The sequence below is a fragment of the Accipiter gentilis genome, chromosome 5 (assembly GCF_929443795.1).
Source record: "Accipiter gentilis chromosome 5, bAccGen1.1, whole genome shotgun sequence".
Classification (NCBI taxonomy): Eukaryota; Metazoa; Chordata; class Aves; order Accipitriformes; family Accipitridae; genus Astur; species Astur gentilis.
In genome coordinates this window covers 32,507,049-32,519,468 of record NC_064884.1, presented here as the reverse complement: position 1 = coordinate 32,519,468, position 12,420 = coordinate 32,507,049, and the positions used below count along the sequence as shown (strand labels likewise).

The window sequence follows — 12,420 nt, the reverse complement described above, 5'->3', positions numbered from 1 at the left end:
AGCAGATCACCAGATTGCTCTCGGATTTGTGTTGAGGAATGTAGTTCTCCTTCCACTGGACTTTGTGATAGACATGAGTGTGGTAAGGATTTCATTCAAAATGTAATGGTCTAGCCTAATCTAAATATTTTTTAATGACAAAAATTGGGTGAAATTAGAGTGAAATCTTAAAGGCAGCCCATGATAGTTTTCTACATGTAATTGTATAATAATTTTGGAATATCTAAGAAAGTGGTACCACTTTCAGTTGAAAAACTCCAATTCACCTATATCATGGCTCCCACCTTTGACAGCCTATATTTAGGACCCAGATAACCTAGCACTCAGATTATCTACAACACAGATCTTTTCTGATGTGATCTGTGAGTTTTCTGATGCAAGGAAAACTTGGTTTTCATTAGAGAACTAAGGAAGTAGGATTATGGAGAAGTTCACCAAGGGCCCATTTCTATCTGGTAATGACTGGGATGATGGAACAGGGAGTGCTTGTAAAAACCATAGATGAAAGCAACCAGGGAGTGGCTGCATCTAGTTGGATGGCAGGATTTAAATTTCAGATGTTGTTAAAAAAGATTTTAAAAAGACGGAATTTGATGATGAAAATAATTTGTTACTTAGGAAGGAGAAATCAGATATACAAATACAAAATTGGAGATAACTCCCTAGGCTTAGTACTGTGGAAAAGGGTTTGGAGATAGTAGAAGATAAAGAAGTTAACAAAATTCAACAACATGATACTGTTGGAAATAAAGGAAAATCTCATTCTGGAGTGAATTAAGAAGAGTGATGTATGAAGGAAAGGGAAAGTATTGATACTCTATACAGAATTAATAAGGTATCAAATACAGTAAGAAGTAAGCCCACTTTCAGTTATTATCTTTTAAGAAAAATGTAGACAGAGTACTGAGTCTGCAATCTACTGAAAGAGAAATAAGGATGAAAGAGGTCCAGAAAGTATTAGTCCTGAGAAACTGAGAAACATCAGTCTGTCTAGAATAGAGATGATGGAGGCCTTCAAATACATAAAATGTTCTTACACAGGCAATAGGAAAACCTTTCCATTTCTACCAAGGTTAAGACAAGAAGAGATCAGCTTAGTTTGCAAGAAAGATTGTTTGGAGTGGATATTAGGATTTTTTTAAATTAAAAAATGTAAGGAAAGACAGAATTGAGAAACTTTCCTAGAGTTTTGTAAGGAAAAGGTAGATAAATACGTTAGATGTTCTTGGTCCTGCCCAAGTACCGGTTCAATAACCCAGAAAATCTTTTCTAGCTTTTTCTCTGTATCAATTTGTATGATTTCTATTTATTTTTAAATTATCATCAGTTATGATCTCATATGAAATTTGATTAATCTGATATGGTCAACTCATCTTTTTATAGACGGATATAATTTCTTCAGGCAATTCTGATTCTCTCTGATGTTACAGTAATGAATGAACGGACTCCTACGTGCTGTAAGGTACCACTCTTTGTAAGCAAAGATGGCAGAGCCTGACCTGTGTTTTCCAGGGAGTTTTACCTCTGACGGTTCACTGAGGTGCTGATGATGTCATTCCATACGTCCTTCAGCTTCTGAAGCTCGGCTTGTATCACCTTTTGTCCTTCCTCATTGCTGCTTCTAAGTGCTTGTTCTCCTTTGCCAATGGCCATGTTCAGCTTAACTTCACCGTCACCTTTGAGTAAGAGGATCTCCTGTGAGGCAAAATAAGTCAAAATATCAAATGCAATCTGCTGAGGGGTGAAAGCTGTTCTTCTTTCAACAGTGGACACCGTCTTCTCTGAGCTCATTTATCCTTGACAGCCGTGCCCAGTATGAATTCCTAGGCACCTTTTCTTGTAAGTGCCTGTCCCTTGCTATGTGCAATTGATCCAGAAGTCCCTCCCACAGCCATACAGGTATTTCACTCCATTGGTCATCCTAAAATATTGCTCACATTGCAATAGGTAATGAGTAGGACAAGCACTGCACAGAGAGAGTGCACCACATAGCCTGAAGAAATCTCAAGAAAGCCCATGGCAGGATATACATTGATGACCTTCCTAATAGATGTTTGTCTAACCTGTTATTGAAGACCTACTGTGACAGATACATCACAGCCTCTCTGCGTCAATTATTCCAAGGCTTCCCCTCCATTAGAAAACTCTTCTGGACCTGCATATACATTTCCATAGTTCACTTTTCCTTATTAAATATAATACCTGGCACCTGTCTCCATTAATCTTCATCCTGTTTTTCATACTGCACCTCCCAATTTGTCAAGATCACCTTAAATTCTAATCTTCTCCTTCATAACCATAGAAAGAATAAAATACAGAAATATTCCTTTTCCACTGATGTGGCCCACACCAGTGTTAATCTTGACGCATGATCTCTAGTTGTGCCCTTCTTTACCTGAATTTGTGTCAGTCGCCTCTCTAGTGTGGCTTTGCTGCCAACAGTGCTCTCTGATGACACCAGTTTATCTTGAACCTCTTTCACCCACGACCACATACTCTGTAATGCCTCCTCCAAAGTGAGATGCTCTTGCAGTGCAAGCTGACATGTTCGCAGCTTCTCCTTGACAGTTTTGACCATGTTTTGGTAATTGGCAAGATGTTGAGAAGCCAGGCGCACTTCCCTCCCTGCATCATGGCCTTCTTCATTTAAAGTCTGTGCCATTTGGGACAGCTTATCAAAAGATTCCCTGAAAGAAAATAATGAGACTGAAAATCAGTTTTAGAAAACATATGATATTTTTATAGCAACTATCAGAGTTACAAAGTTTGCTGACATAATCACCTACTCCACCAGTGATAAAGTTCATAGTTAACAGAAAAATTAGCTGGGAGAGACTGAAAGGAAATATAAGCAGTGTATATTGATTCGTATCTTTACCTGTGTACAGTGCCATTTCTTGGAGATTTTGGTGCTCAAAACAATCACACTGAAATCTTTGTCTTGCACCTTAAATTCAAAGCTAACTTAATTTTCTTTTCGGCTGTCAGACTTAGCAGTTCTATATGGACTGCTACCTTTCTGCACCTGCCAAAGCTTCTGAGAAGTTCATAGACTTTGACAGGTGGGAAGGCATGATGGAAAGGTCAGGCCATTTGACCAGGATTAGACACTGACTCTGAGGTTCAGTACAAGGGTCAGTAAAAGGGATTAAAACTCTGGGTTTATACAGCCTCTGTTAATCTGAATCTCCTGAATCACCCTTCCTGATACTCTGTGATTACAGGGAGTTTACATCAGACCGAAATGTCTTGCATCAGTCTCAAGGGGATAGGTAGTAACTGGGTGTTTCCTTTTAGCATGCTGTGAGGCTCGAACAACTGACTACTATTTCTGTTCTATCTTCACCAGCCTAATAATAATAAAAAAAAAAAAAATAATTGAAAAAACACTCTGTACTAAAAAAGGCAATTACTACATCATCTATTGGCTAAGTCTGGATTCTAGAAAGATTTCACAGCCAATGTGTCTTTATAAAAGTCGGCTATATGGGAAAGGGGATTCTGCTAACCCAGTTGGACCTGAGTGTTGCAGGACAGAAAGAAAGAAAATTTTAAAATGGATATAATGATAATTGTAATTTTTACTATTGCTTTTACAAGCAATATTTTTAAGATTTATTTTTTGAAAATTATATTTTTCAGTCTCCGTTTATTAATGAAGTAAGATAAGCTTTTCTTAATGAGAAATGTATCGACATCAAATCTTGGAGTTGTCTTCAAATTCCAATTTCCTTAAAACTGGAAATATCTGGATTCAGCCTCTTTTCACAGAGTATGTTGCAACACCATTCTCTATCTTTTGCAGACATGCTTTACCCCAACAGTTTAGTTTCACTGCTGCTTTAGCAGAGGAAAAAGTGAGAGTATTTTAGGAAATGTATTTCATACTACCTTGAATTCAGTAACTCTTCCAGGAACTTTTCCACTTTCTGCACCTCCTTTTTCTTCTCAGGAATAAGCTGTTTGCTCTCTCCTAATGCTTCTGTGCTTATTCTTTCTTCCATGTCATGTATCCACAGGCCAAGTTTCTTGTGCTGATCTTCAAAGCTACAGAACAGATAAATACTCCTTTAAAAATATTTCTCAGGTGGAGTAAAGCTAGTAAGAAGCTAACTCAGTTCTTTCAACATCCACAGGACCAGGAAAATAAAGCTAGGTATCAATTTCATGCTTCGAGAATAAGAGTTGTACAGAAAACATAATTCCACAGTGACTACTACTCTAAAAATATTCAGCAACTCTCTAAAAATGTTCAGGAAAATCATGGGAACTACAGTGAGAAAAGAAGCCTCCAAAATTTAAAGTGACAGTGCTTTTATTTATTACTACATTCAATAAAGGCAGACCAAAGAAAACTTTTTCCAAATCCTTATAATTATTTAGTCTAAAATTAAAGAATGGGTAAAAATGGGCTTTTACTCAGTATTGACTCTCACAACACCTGAAGTGTTGTACTTTCAATTTCTCCAACAGAATGCAAGCGGAATCTCGAGTGCTCGGAATTCAGCAAAACAAGTTCTGACCCTAAGTTTGAAAACCTTTTCCTTACATGAAGGCACACCATCTCATCTTGTTGTTTTACCCTGTACTGCTACACTATTTTTACTTTCAGTTAGCAACAGTTTTGAATCTAGTTATACCTAAATATATTTGAAGTCCCAAAATTCCAGCCCCAAGTAATAATTTAAGAGTGTTTTATTATTAGCTCCTTAGGAAATACATCCACCCGGAAAGGGACAGAACAGATGCATGCTGTGTAAAAAGCATACTATCTTCAAACCCCAGGGCAGAACTTGAAAATTCATCACACCTTTTCCTTCCAGGAAATTGCAAATTACTGAGATCCCAACTGCTGATCCCGGCTTGCATGAGCTACACAGATCTTCTGCATATATGATCATGACCTTCCATTCTTTAACCAAATCAATACCCTTGGAGCAGGACCTATTGCTTTGTTTTTAGCAGACAACTTCATTTTCTCTTAAATATTTCCAAAGAAAAAAGCAAACAGGACTAGAGTAACTGGAAATAATTTAAAATTGTGCCCTGTATTTCTGCAGCCAGACAATTTCATGCAGTCCATCTGTGAGTACTGGTATTGCTCACCTTCCCAGGTGTGAGGCACAAGTTTCCAGAGCCTTCTTATCATTCAGACACTGGTTGAGGAATTCCTGGAAGTTCTGGTTAGACTTTGCTATTTGCTCCTGAATATGGCTCACAACTGGTTTGGGTAAGCAAGCATACAAACTTTCTCCTTCCTTGCAGGCAGCATCTAACTTGTTCTGTCCCTCACTAACAGAATCCAGCACACTCTGTGTAATGAAAGAACACAGTTTAAATATGCAAAATTTAATAAATAAAGATAAGCAATATCTCTGTTAGAAGTAGTCAGATTTCCCCAACAAGATGTCTAGCCATGTCTAGCTATGGAAAAAATTCTAAGCAGATAGTTCAAATAAAATTTTATTAAGTGGTGCTACAATTCACAGAGCTCAATTTTCCTATTTGGTCCCAAGGTAGTCCTGTCTATCTCTGGGTAGTTTAGTCATGTCCTGAAGATGTTACACATTTCAGGAATTAGGGCTGTTTGCAGGAGTTGTCAGCTATTTGTATTCTGTCCCATCAAAAATCTACATAGACAAGCTTTGATGTATCAGTGTTAATGTGAAAGATTGAATAAGAAATAGTGGAAGAAAAATGGGAAAAGGAAGAGAAAGAAGGCAAAAAAATGAAAAGATTAAAAATCAGAAACAAGAATAGGTTAGTTACACATAAACCTTCAGAAATTAAATTCTAATATCTCAGAACAGGGGACACAGTTTCCACTGTATTCCCTCTACAGTCAATATTGCTGTCTTGAACCATTCTTAAATTACCTTTTTGGAAACAAACCCAATAAATATGATAGCATCTACAGAGTATTTTAACGATAGAATTGGATACATATAGTTAAATTGCCAATTACTATTTTTTTAATTCACTATACCTGCAAGTCATGTAGCTTTGTCTCTATGGCTTTGCTGTCTCCAGACCTGTCAGATGATTGTTTTACTGCAGCCTTCACACCAGAAAACCATTCCTGGAATTCTTGCATAGAATCTTATTTAATAAAAAAAGTATAGAGAAGAGAATATTTTTTTAAGCAGCATTATCCACAATATTATACAGCTGTCTTCCACAATTCTTTTATCCCTCAGGAACAATGTGCAAAAGCTACCAGGATGAGTCTCATTGCCTTTAATGACCTTGGGGACTGGGATTCATTTCACAAGAAGTTAGATGTTTCCACTGTAACCATCCAAATTTGAACAGACACACTAGGCTCCCCTGTACAGTCAATGGGAAAAGACAGGCATTTTCAGTTGATGGTATGTCCCAATTTAATGTTGGATAATATCTAGAGTAATATCTTAATATATAAGATTAAAAATTGCCTACTTTTCTCCAGTGACTATCCAGGGAGTCCAGGAAATACTTCAGATGGGGACTTTTACATTATCAACATCTTCATTTGTTTATATACATTTCTTTACGGCAAATACACAAAGTATATGTATACAACAGAGATGTATACTAAGAGTGAAGAAAGGTGGAGCTGAGCTTGCCTTTCATGCATATTACGTGTTTAAAGTTGAATTGTGTTTTTGTAAAATGCTTTGTTTTGTAGCAGTTATCAAATGAACATTTGGTAACAGGATTTTTTGAAAGGCTCCACACAAAAATAAAGTTGTAATTGCAAGTGACATCATTGGAAACTCTGGCAGACTCCAGAATGATTCATGGCTGTGGGCTAACGGCTCATATTAACAAGCCTGAAGACTCACATAGGAAATGTTTTTCCAAGGACTCTTGCATGCTGGCCTGCGTTCTGGAACAGAGCAGATTCACAGCTTCATACTTCTTTATTAATGAAGTGACAGTGCCACCAAGAGTTTCCAGCTCTACAGAATGGTATTTGCGACACAGGCTGTTGAGGTTCTCACGGGTCGAGTCAATGCTGCTCTGCTGAAGCTGAAGGTCTTTTTGTGTTTCCTGAAAATGTAGTTACAACATAAATACGACATTTGTAAAGACACAAAAGAGCCCTCTCTTTTCCTCAAGCATTCCTGCTCCTCCCATATGCTCTTTCCTCCTATGGTCTATTGCAAGTCCTAGACACATTTAAGGGAAGAAGTACTGGATCACGTTTCCTGAGTTTTCCAAGTGAGATGATCCTTGAAACTAAAGAGCCATCACAGAAATGTGAAAAATGCTGTTTCTCATGGTTTACTACTCTATTTAAAAAAAAAAAAAAAAAAAAAAAAATCAATTTCAAGGCATATTCAATAGCAATAGTTATTTTCAGCAAAGTCTGAAGGTACATGTGAGATGCAATGACACTGGTATTTGGTGGGACTTCTGAATGAAAGGGAGTTTTCAACTGACTAGAGAGGAACATTTGTTTGAAAATTAAATATGATTGGCTAGTATATCAACATTAACATGTGCTCACACTGAAAAAAATCTCCACGTGGTTTGTCATGTTATGTTGTGTAAAATTGTATGCAATCAAGAGAGCTCTAGGATGTAGACAAAAGAATTACTGTATACAAGGACTGAGGAGGACTTCTGAGGTAGAAGGTTGTGTTAAAATTGAGTTCAGTCCAGGGTCTTTTACTGTGATGAGTTATAAGTTCATAACACATTGCAAGGAAATCAATGGACTTGTAAACATGATGGAGTAATGACTGAAGAGTTCAATGTAACAAAACCGGTTCTTATCGCAACAAAGACCATATTATTCATTATAATTTTCTAAAAGGTTTGTATAAAGTTAATAAATCAGAACTTTCATTCATTGTTGGAACTTCTTAAACAGCATCACTGTATTATTTGCTAATATTCTAGCAGCTGTGCAGGAGATACATATTTTTTATCAAATGAAAATTAAGTATAATGCTCAGCAAAACTCTGTTAAAAAAAACAAAAATAAAGGCATAAGAAAAAGCATAGTCATTTTCTTCAGCACCAACCTTCACTTTATTTAAAGCTTCAGGATTCAGGTTATGTGCACAGCTTAACAGGGTCTCTTCCACTTTTGTTAACCAGTCTGTCATCTGATCAATAAACTTCTGTAACTGCATCTTCTGAGTACTGAAATCTTTCAGTGTTTCTTTTGCTGTCTCTAACATTTCTTTGGCATGTTCCAACTTCTGCCTCAATTCTGATTCTATAAACTAAAAGCAAAATGTTATGTATTAAAGCATTTAAATAAAAAATTTATTATGGTGAATGTTTTTTGAAAAAAAATGGAAGGTAAGAAAGTGACACACAATGATCATTTTGCTGTCTTTACATCCATAACTAAAGATACTTACATAAATAAAAAAATGTCAGTCATTCAGGACTAAGTCTTAGATATACAGTAATCCAAAGAAGGGACAGTAACTTATAAAAAGCCAGACTACAAACTGTTGAAGTTATTATCCACCTCTGAAAAATTAAACAGTTGATCTTTTTCCTTTACTATTTTGCCATATATACAGAACAAGACCTAAACACAATCAGCTCCATAAAAAGAAATATCAACTGGTGAGACTTAAGAGCACTGAGGCTTAAACTATCTCAGTGTAAGGCAGATTAAAATTGAAGACAATACAAAAATAAGTTAGACTATTGCCCATTAACCTGTTCAAAGACAGCAATATGTGAAATTATAGTAGATGTTAGCTGTGCACAAATTACTAATAAAAAGTAAATCAAATCAGTCATAATAGGGCAATGTTTATAAATGAACAATTACTGAAAATTCTATTAAGGAAATGTTTCTGTTCTTAGGATATGAGCTGATCATACTGTAGTTTACTTATTTAGCATTTGAATGCTGGCAAATAATTTGGGGATTTATGTTTAGTTTGTGAGGCTTTATTTTCAGATTTGCATTTATAGATCAACTACAATTTTTTATTGTAGGTAATTTTAAAATTTTTTATTGTATTTTTCATACTTAGATGGAAATAGGTGTGTGTTGATTAACAGTGATATTCTGCAAGATAATTTGCTCTAAATTTTGCTCTAGAAGTGGACAGATATTTATTATGAAACATATGATGAAACCTGAATTTTCTGAACTTCTCCCATAAAGGAAACAATTTGGGACAACATAAGCACTTCCATATAATTTGCACATCTTTATACTATAGGGTTCTTGACCCATATCTGAGTAGTAATTTATGCTTATGTGTATGGTCATGGCAAAATGTGGACAAGGCTTCAGTGTTATATTAAGTTCCATTAAAATCTGATAAATGGTTCTGAAATAAATATCTATCGAGGTACTTCCCTGCCTGTGGAAATTGCAGAAGTCAGCTTATCTTTTAAAACTTCTGACACTGAAAGTAATCATCTCACACAGCAATTTCCATTTGAAATCAAACATCCAAAATAGCATACTTCGGTTTTGTATCTGCCCTAGAACATAAAAAATAAGGACCTAGCCAATAATGAAAGTTCAACACCTCACTTTCAGTGTTTCGGGTTTTAGCCCTCTCTTGTAACAGATAGTTCAGGGCACTAATTCCAGTCCACTAAAGAATACTTTTGGTTTGATAAAGCAAATGAACATATTTTACTGCATTATAATTCTTTCAAAGAGGCAACCTGTGTATGCACTCATATCTGATCAGCTACCTTATAAGCTATTTACTCTATTTCGATTTAGTAAAAAATACTTTTACAACTTTAATGTTCAATTACTTTAGGGCTTACTTTTTTTCAGAAAAAATCAAAGTTAAGTAAAGAAATATGAACAAAGAATAGTTATGAAACATATAAATGATGCTGTATCTGTCACCTTGAAAGAAAAAGGCAGTACAGGAGAGACAGAAATTTCAGGAGGAGTTTCTTCTTAGTTATTTGAGCACAGTCTGTGATTACCAATATCTTTATTTTACCTGTAGATCTGCAGGAGACTGTTGGCTATGGGTCAATTCTTTGAGATCTGAAATTTTGGAACTAAGCTGCTCCAACTTCAGTTCTTTATCCTTGACTTCAGACTGTAAAAAAGATGTAGTCAAAGTTTCATACCAAAATACAAGAAGGTTTTAGACCTTCAAAAGGATGCTCCATCAATTGCAAAAATGAAAGATAATGTAAACAAAGTTTAGTAACCAGAGGGAAAACACTGTTGTTCTTTTAGTCTTCTTCTCTAAAAATCTCCCATCTCTTTTTCTTTATAAGACTCAGTTCAGAGTTCCACCCCCCCATTAGGATAATCACACACATTTTTAGCATTTGGAATGCACTAACAGCTTTAGTTTCTTAAAACTGGCTGAATAAAAATGGGAATGTCATTGTTTATTTGACTGGAAAAATCTACTGTGGTTGTTAGGTTCCACTTAATGGCATGCAGAGTATAACACATGTGCTCTCTGTTTTTTATTACAAGGAAGTGAACTTTTGGAAAGAATTACACACAGAAATAAATTTTAACCTCAAAAAGGAATTAAAAAATGCTGCTATGTATGCACTGACATATCTGGACCTTGTATTTATTGTGGTCATAGAGATCCAAGTTATAAAGAAATATTCTACTTATTAAAAAAAATAATAGCAAAGTGAAAGAGAAAATCATAATTTGTATAATTATACTTCTGAAGTATTAGGCAAGTAATTGGTATGTGTATCCTATTATCCAAACTTTCTTTTTTTAAAAAATTCAAAGAGATCACTCCAATTAAAACGCTGGACAGTGGATTTCAGGATTAAATTGCTGCACTTAACATTTGCACTGAATGGCAGAAGTTCAGGTGGCCCCAGAAGAATCCTCAGGGGGTATTTTGTGCTAGGAAGGATATAGTATTAGGTGACTGATCAAGAAAGTGACCACTGCTATAGACCATATAAAAGGTACACTGATTATTTCTGTCCATGCTCATCTATTTCTGATTGCTGAAAGCACAGGACCCTTCTGTCAGTGAACTGCCTTTCCTCTTGCCTTTGCAAAAGAGAGCGCAAAAAAACGTAGTATGGGCTATGCATTCAGTGATTGCAAATGTACGCGCAGTGTTCATGTCTTCTGCTATTCTGGCCCTCCTGTGAATCAGGTACACCTGTGGTTTGTGTATTGGCTGCTGCTCTTACTCCAAATCAGTTTTAACAGTGGTTAATTTAGGTGGCCTGATTGCTATATTAATCAGAACAGAACAACATTAGATAAAGCTTGTCCAGAGCAAAATACTGACTGAGCACCATTTCATATTCTATCATATGACTTGTATATATGTTCACTGTGCACCTTCTTAAGGACATCATTTATTTCAAATGAAGTAGAATATAGCTCATTCTGTGGTTGATCTGCTGTGTATTTTAAGCCAATAAAGGCAGAATGCATCCTGAACTCTGGCTAGATTTCTAAAACAGTTTAACACTATCCAGAAAAGAAAGACATCATCTTACTGAAAGAGTTAGAATCTGACATTAAAATTTGCCCTCCACTCCAGCATATCTTTTTTGCTGTCTGGAGAATCTATTTTCTTAGATGAGATTTCAGAAACTACTTATTTTTTTAATAACTTCAGCTGAAGTTGTCTAAAATTTCCATTGGTTTCTACTGGAACAGGGTTCAGTCCAATGCCACGCTTTCTGAAATTTTTGTGCTTGTAAGAACACACTGTCAAGTACTGCTAGAGCCAAAATAACTACGGAGCTTAGATTTGGTAAGAGATGTGCTATTCTGGTTTCCGTCAGAAGCAAACAGCTTCAAAAAAGGATTGGAGTGCCGGCAGCTAGCCATTGGGTAGAACAGGGGACATGGTGGTCTACAACAGCAGAGCTTCATCTATTGCCTGAGATCACTTGAGATTTTGGCCCAGACCATTTCTATCACTGATTTATGGGTAAGTACCTGGAAGTCTTTCAGGAGGACCTCCATTCTCTGACTGTTACTCAAGTTGCTGATGCCTTCATTCAGTTGAGAAATGCACTTAATGCACCATCCATCCATTTCATCTCCAGTTTTCAGGATGTCATCCCACAGAGATACGCTTACCCTCAGCCGGTCGATGTTGTCTTCAATTCTTTCAGACACCTTTGAGGAGAGAAGAATGTATCAATACCACTCATAAATTCATTTTAGATTTCTTTATTTTGCAGCCAGTTGTAAGATAAGTGCATTGGAAATAATTAGCAAGCCTAGGAGAAATAGTTTTCTTAAGAGTTAGGCCTAAGTTCTGAATTCTAATACCAATTTAGTTACCCAGATCCTAAAATGAACAAAAATCTTATGTGACTGCTTCTAAAAATTTGTATATTTTTTACTGGGAAAGAGTTTTATGTTCAAATAAACAAACTGTAGCTTTAAAAACAGCTACATTTATCTTTCTTATGTAATGTCGAAATTTGCTAGTAAAGCAATATAAATATGAAAATGTAAAATATTAG

At 35.8% G+C, this 12,420-nt stretch overlaps 1 protein-coding gene across 19 annotated transcripts in view; it reads right to left on the bottom strand.

Moving 5' to 3' along the window:
* Window positions 1-12,420, bottom strand: part of SYNE1 (spectrin repeat containing nuclear envelope protein 1) — a 318,475-nt gene that overhangs the window by 165,311 nt on the left and 140,744 nt on the right. For all 19 annotated transcript variants that reach the window (XM_049801239.1, XM_049801241.1, XM_049801249.1 and 16 more), the window contains 9 exons: window positions 11,885-12,067; window positions 9,933-10,034; window positions 8,013-8,216; window positions 6,825-7,032; window positions 5,987-6,099; window positions 5,107-5,312; window positions 3,892-4,047; window positions 2,396-2,687; window positions 1,523-1,695 (listed from right to left, as the gene is read on the bottom strand). In XM_049801239.1, the coding sequence (XP_049657196.1) occupies window positions 1,523-1,695; window positions 2,396-2,687; window positions 3,892-4,047; window positions 5,107-5,312; window positions 5,987-6,099; window positions 6,825-7,032; window positions 8,013-8,216; window positions 9,933-10,034; window positions 11,885-12,067 (1,637 nt within the window). The remainder of the gene's footprint in view (window positions 1-1,522; window positions 1,696-2,395; window positions 2,688-3,891; window positions 4,048-5,106; window positions 5,313-5,986; window positions 6,100-6,824; window positions 7,033-8,012; window positions 8,217-9,932; window positions 10,035-11,884; window positions 12,068-12,420) is intronic.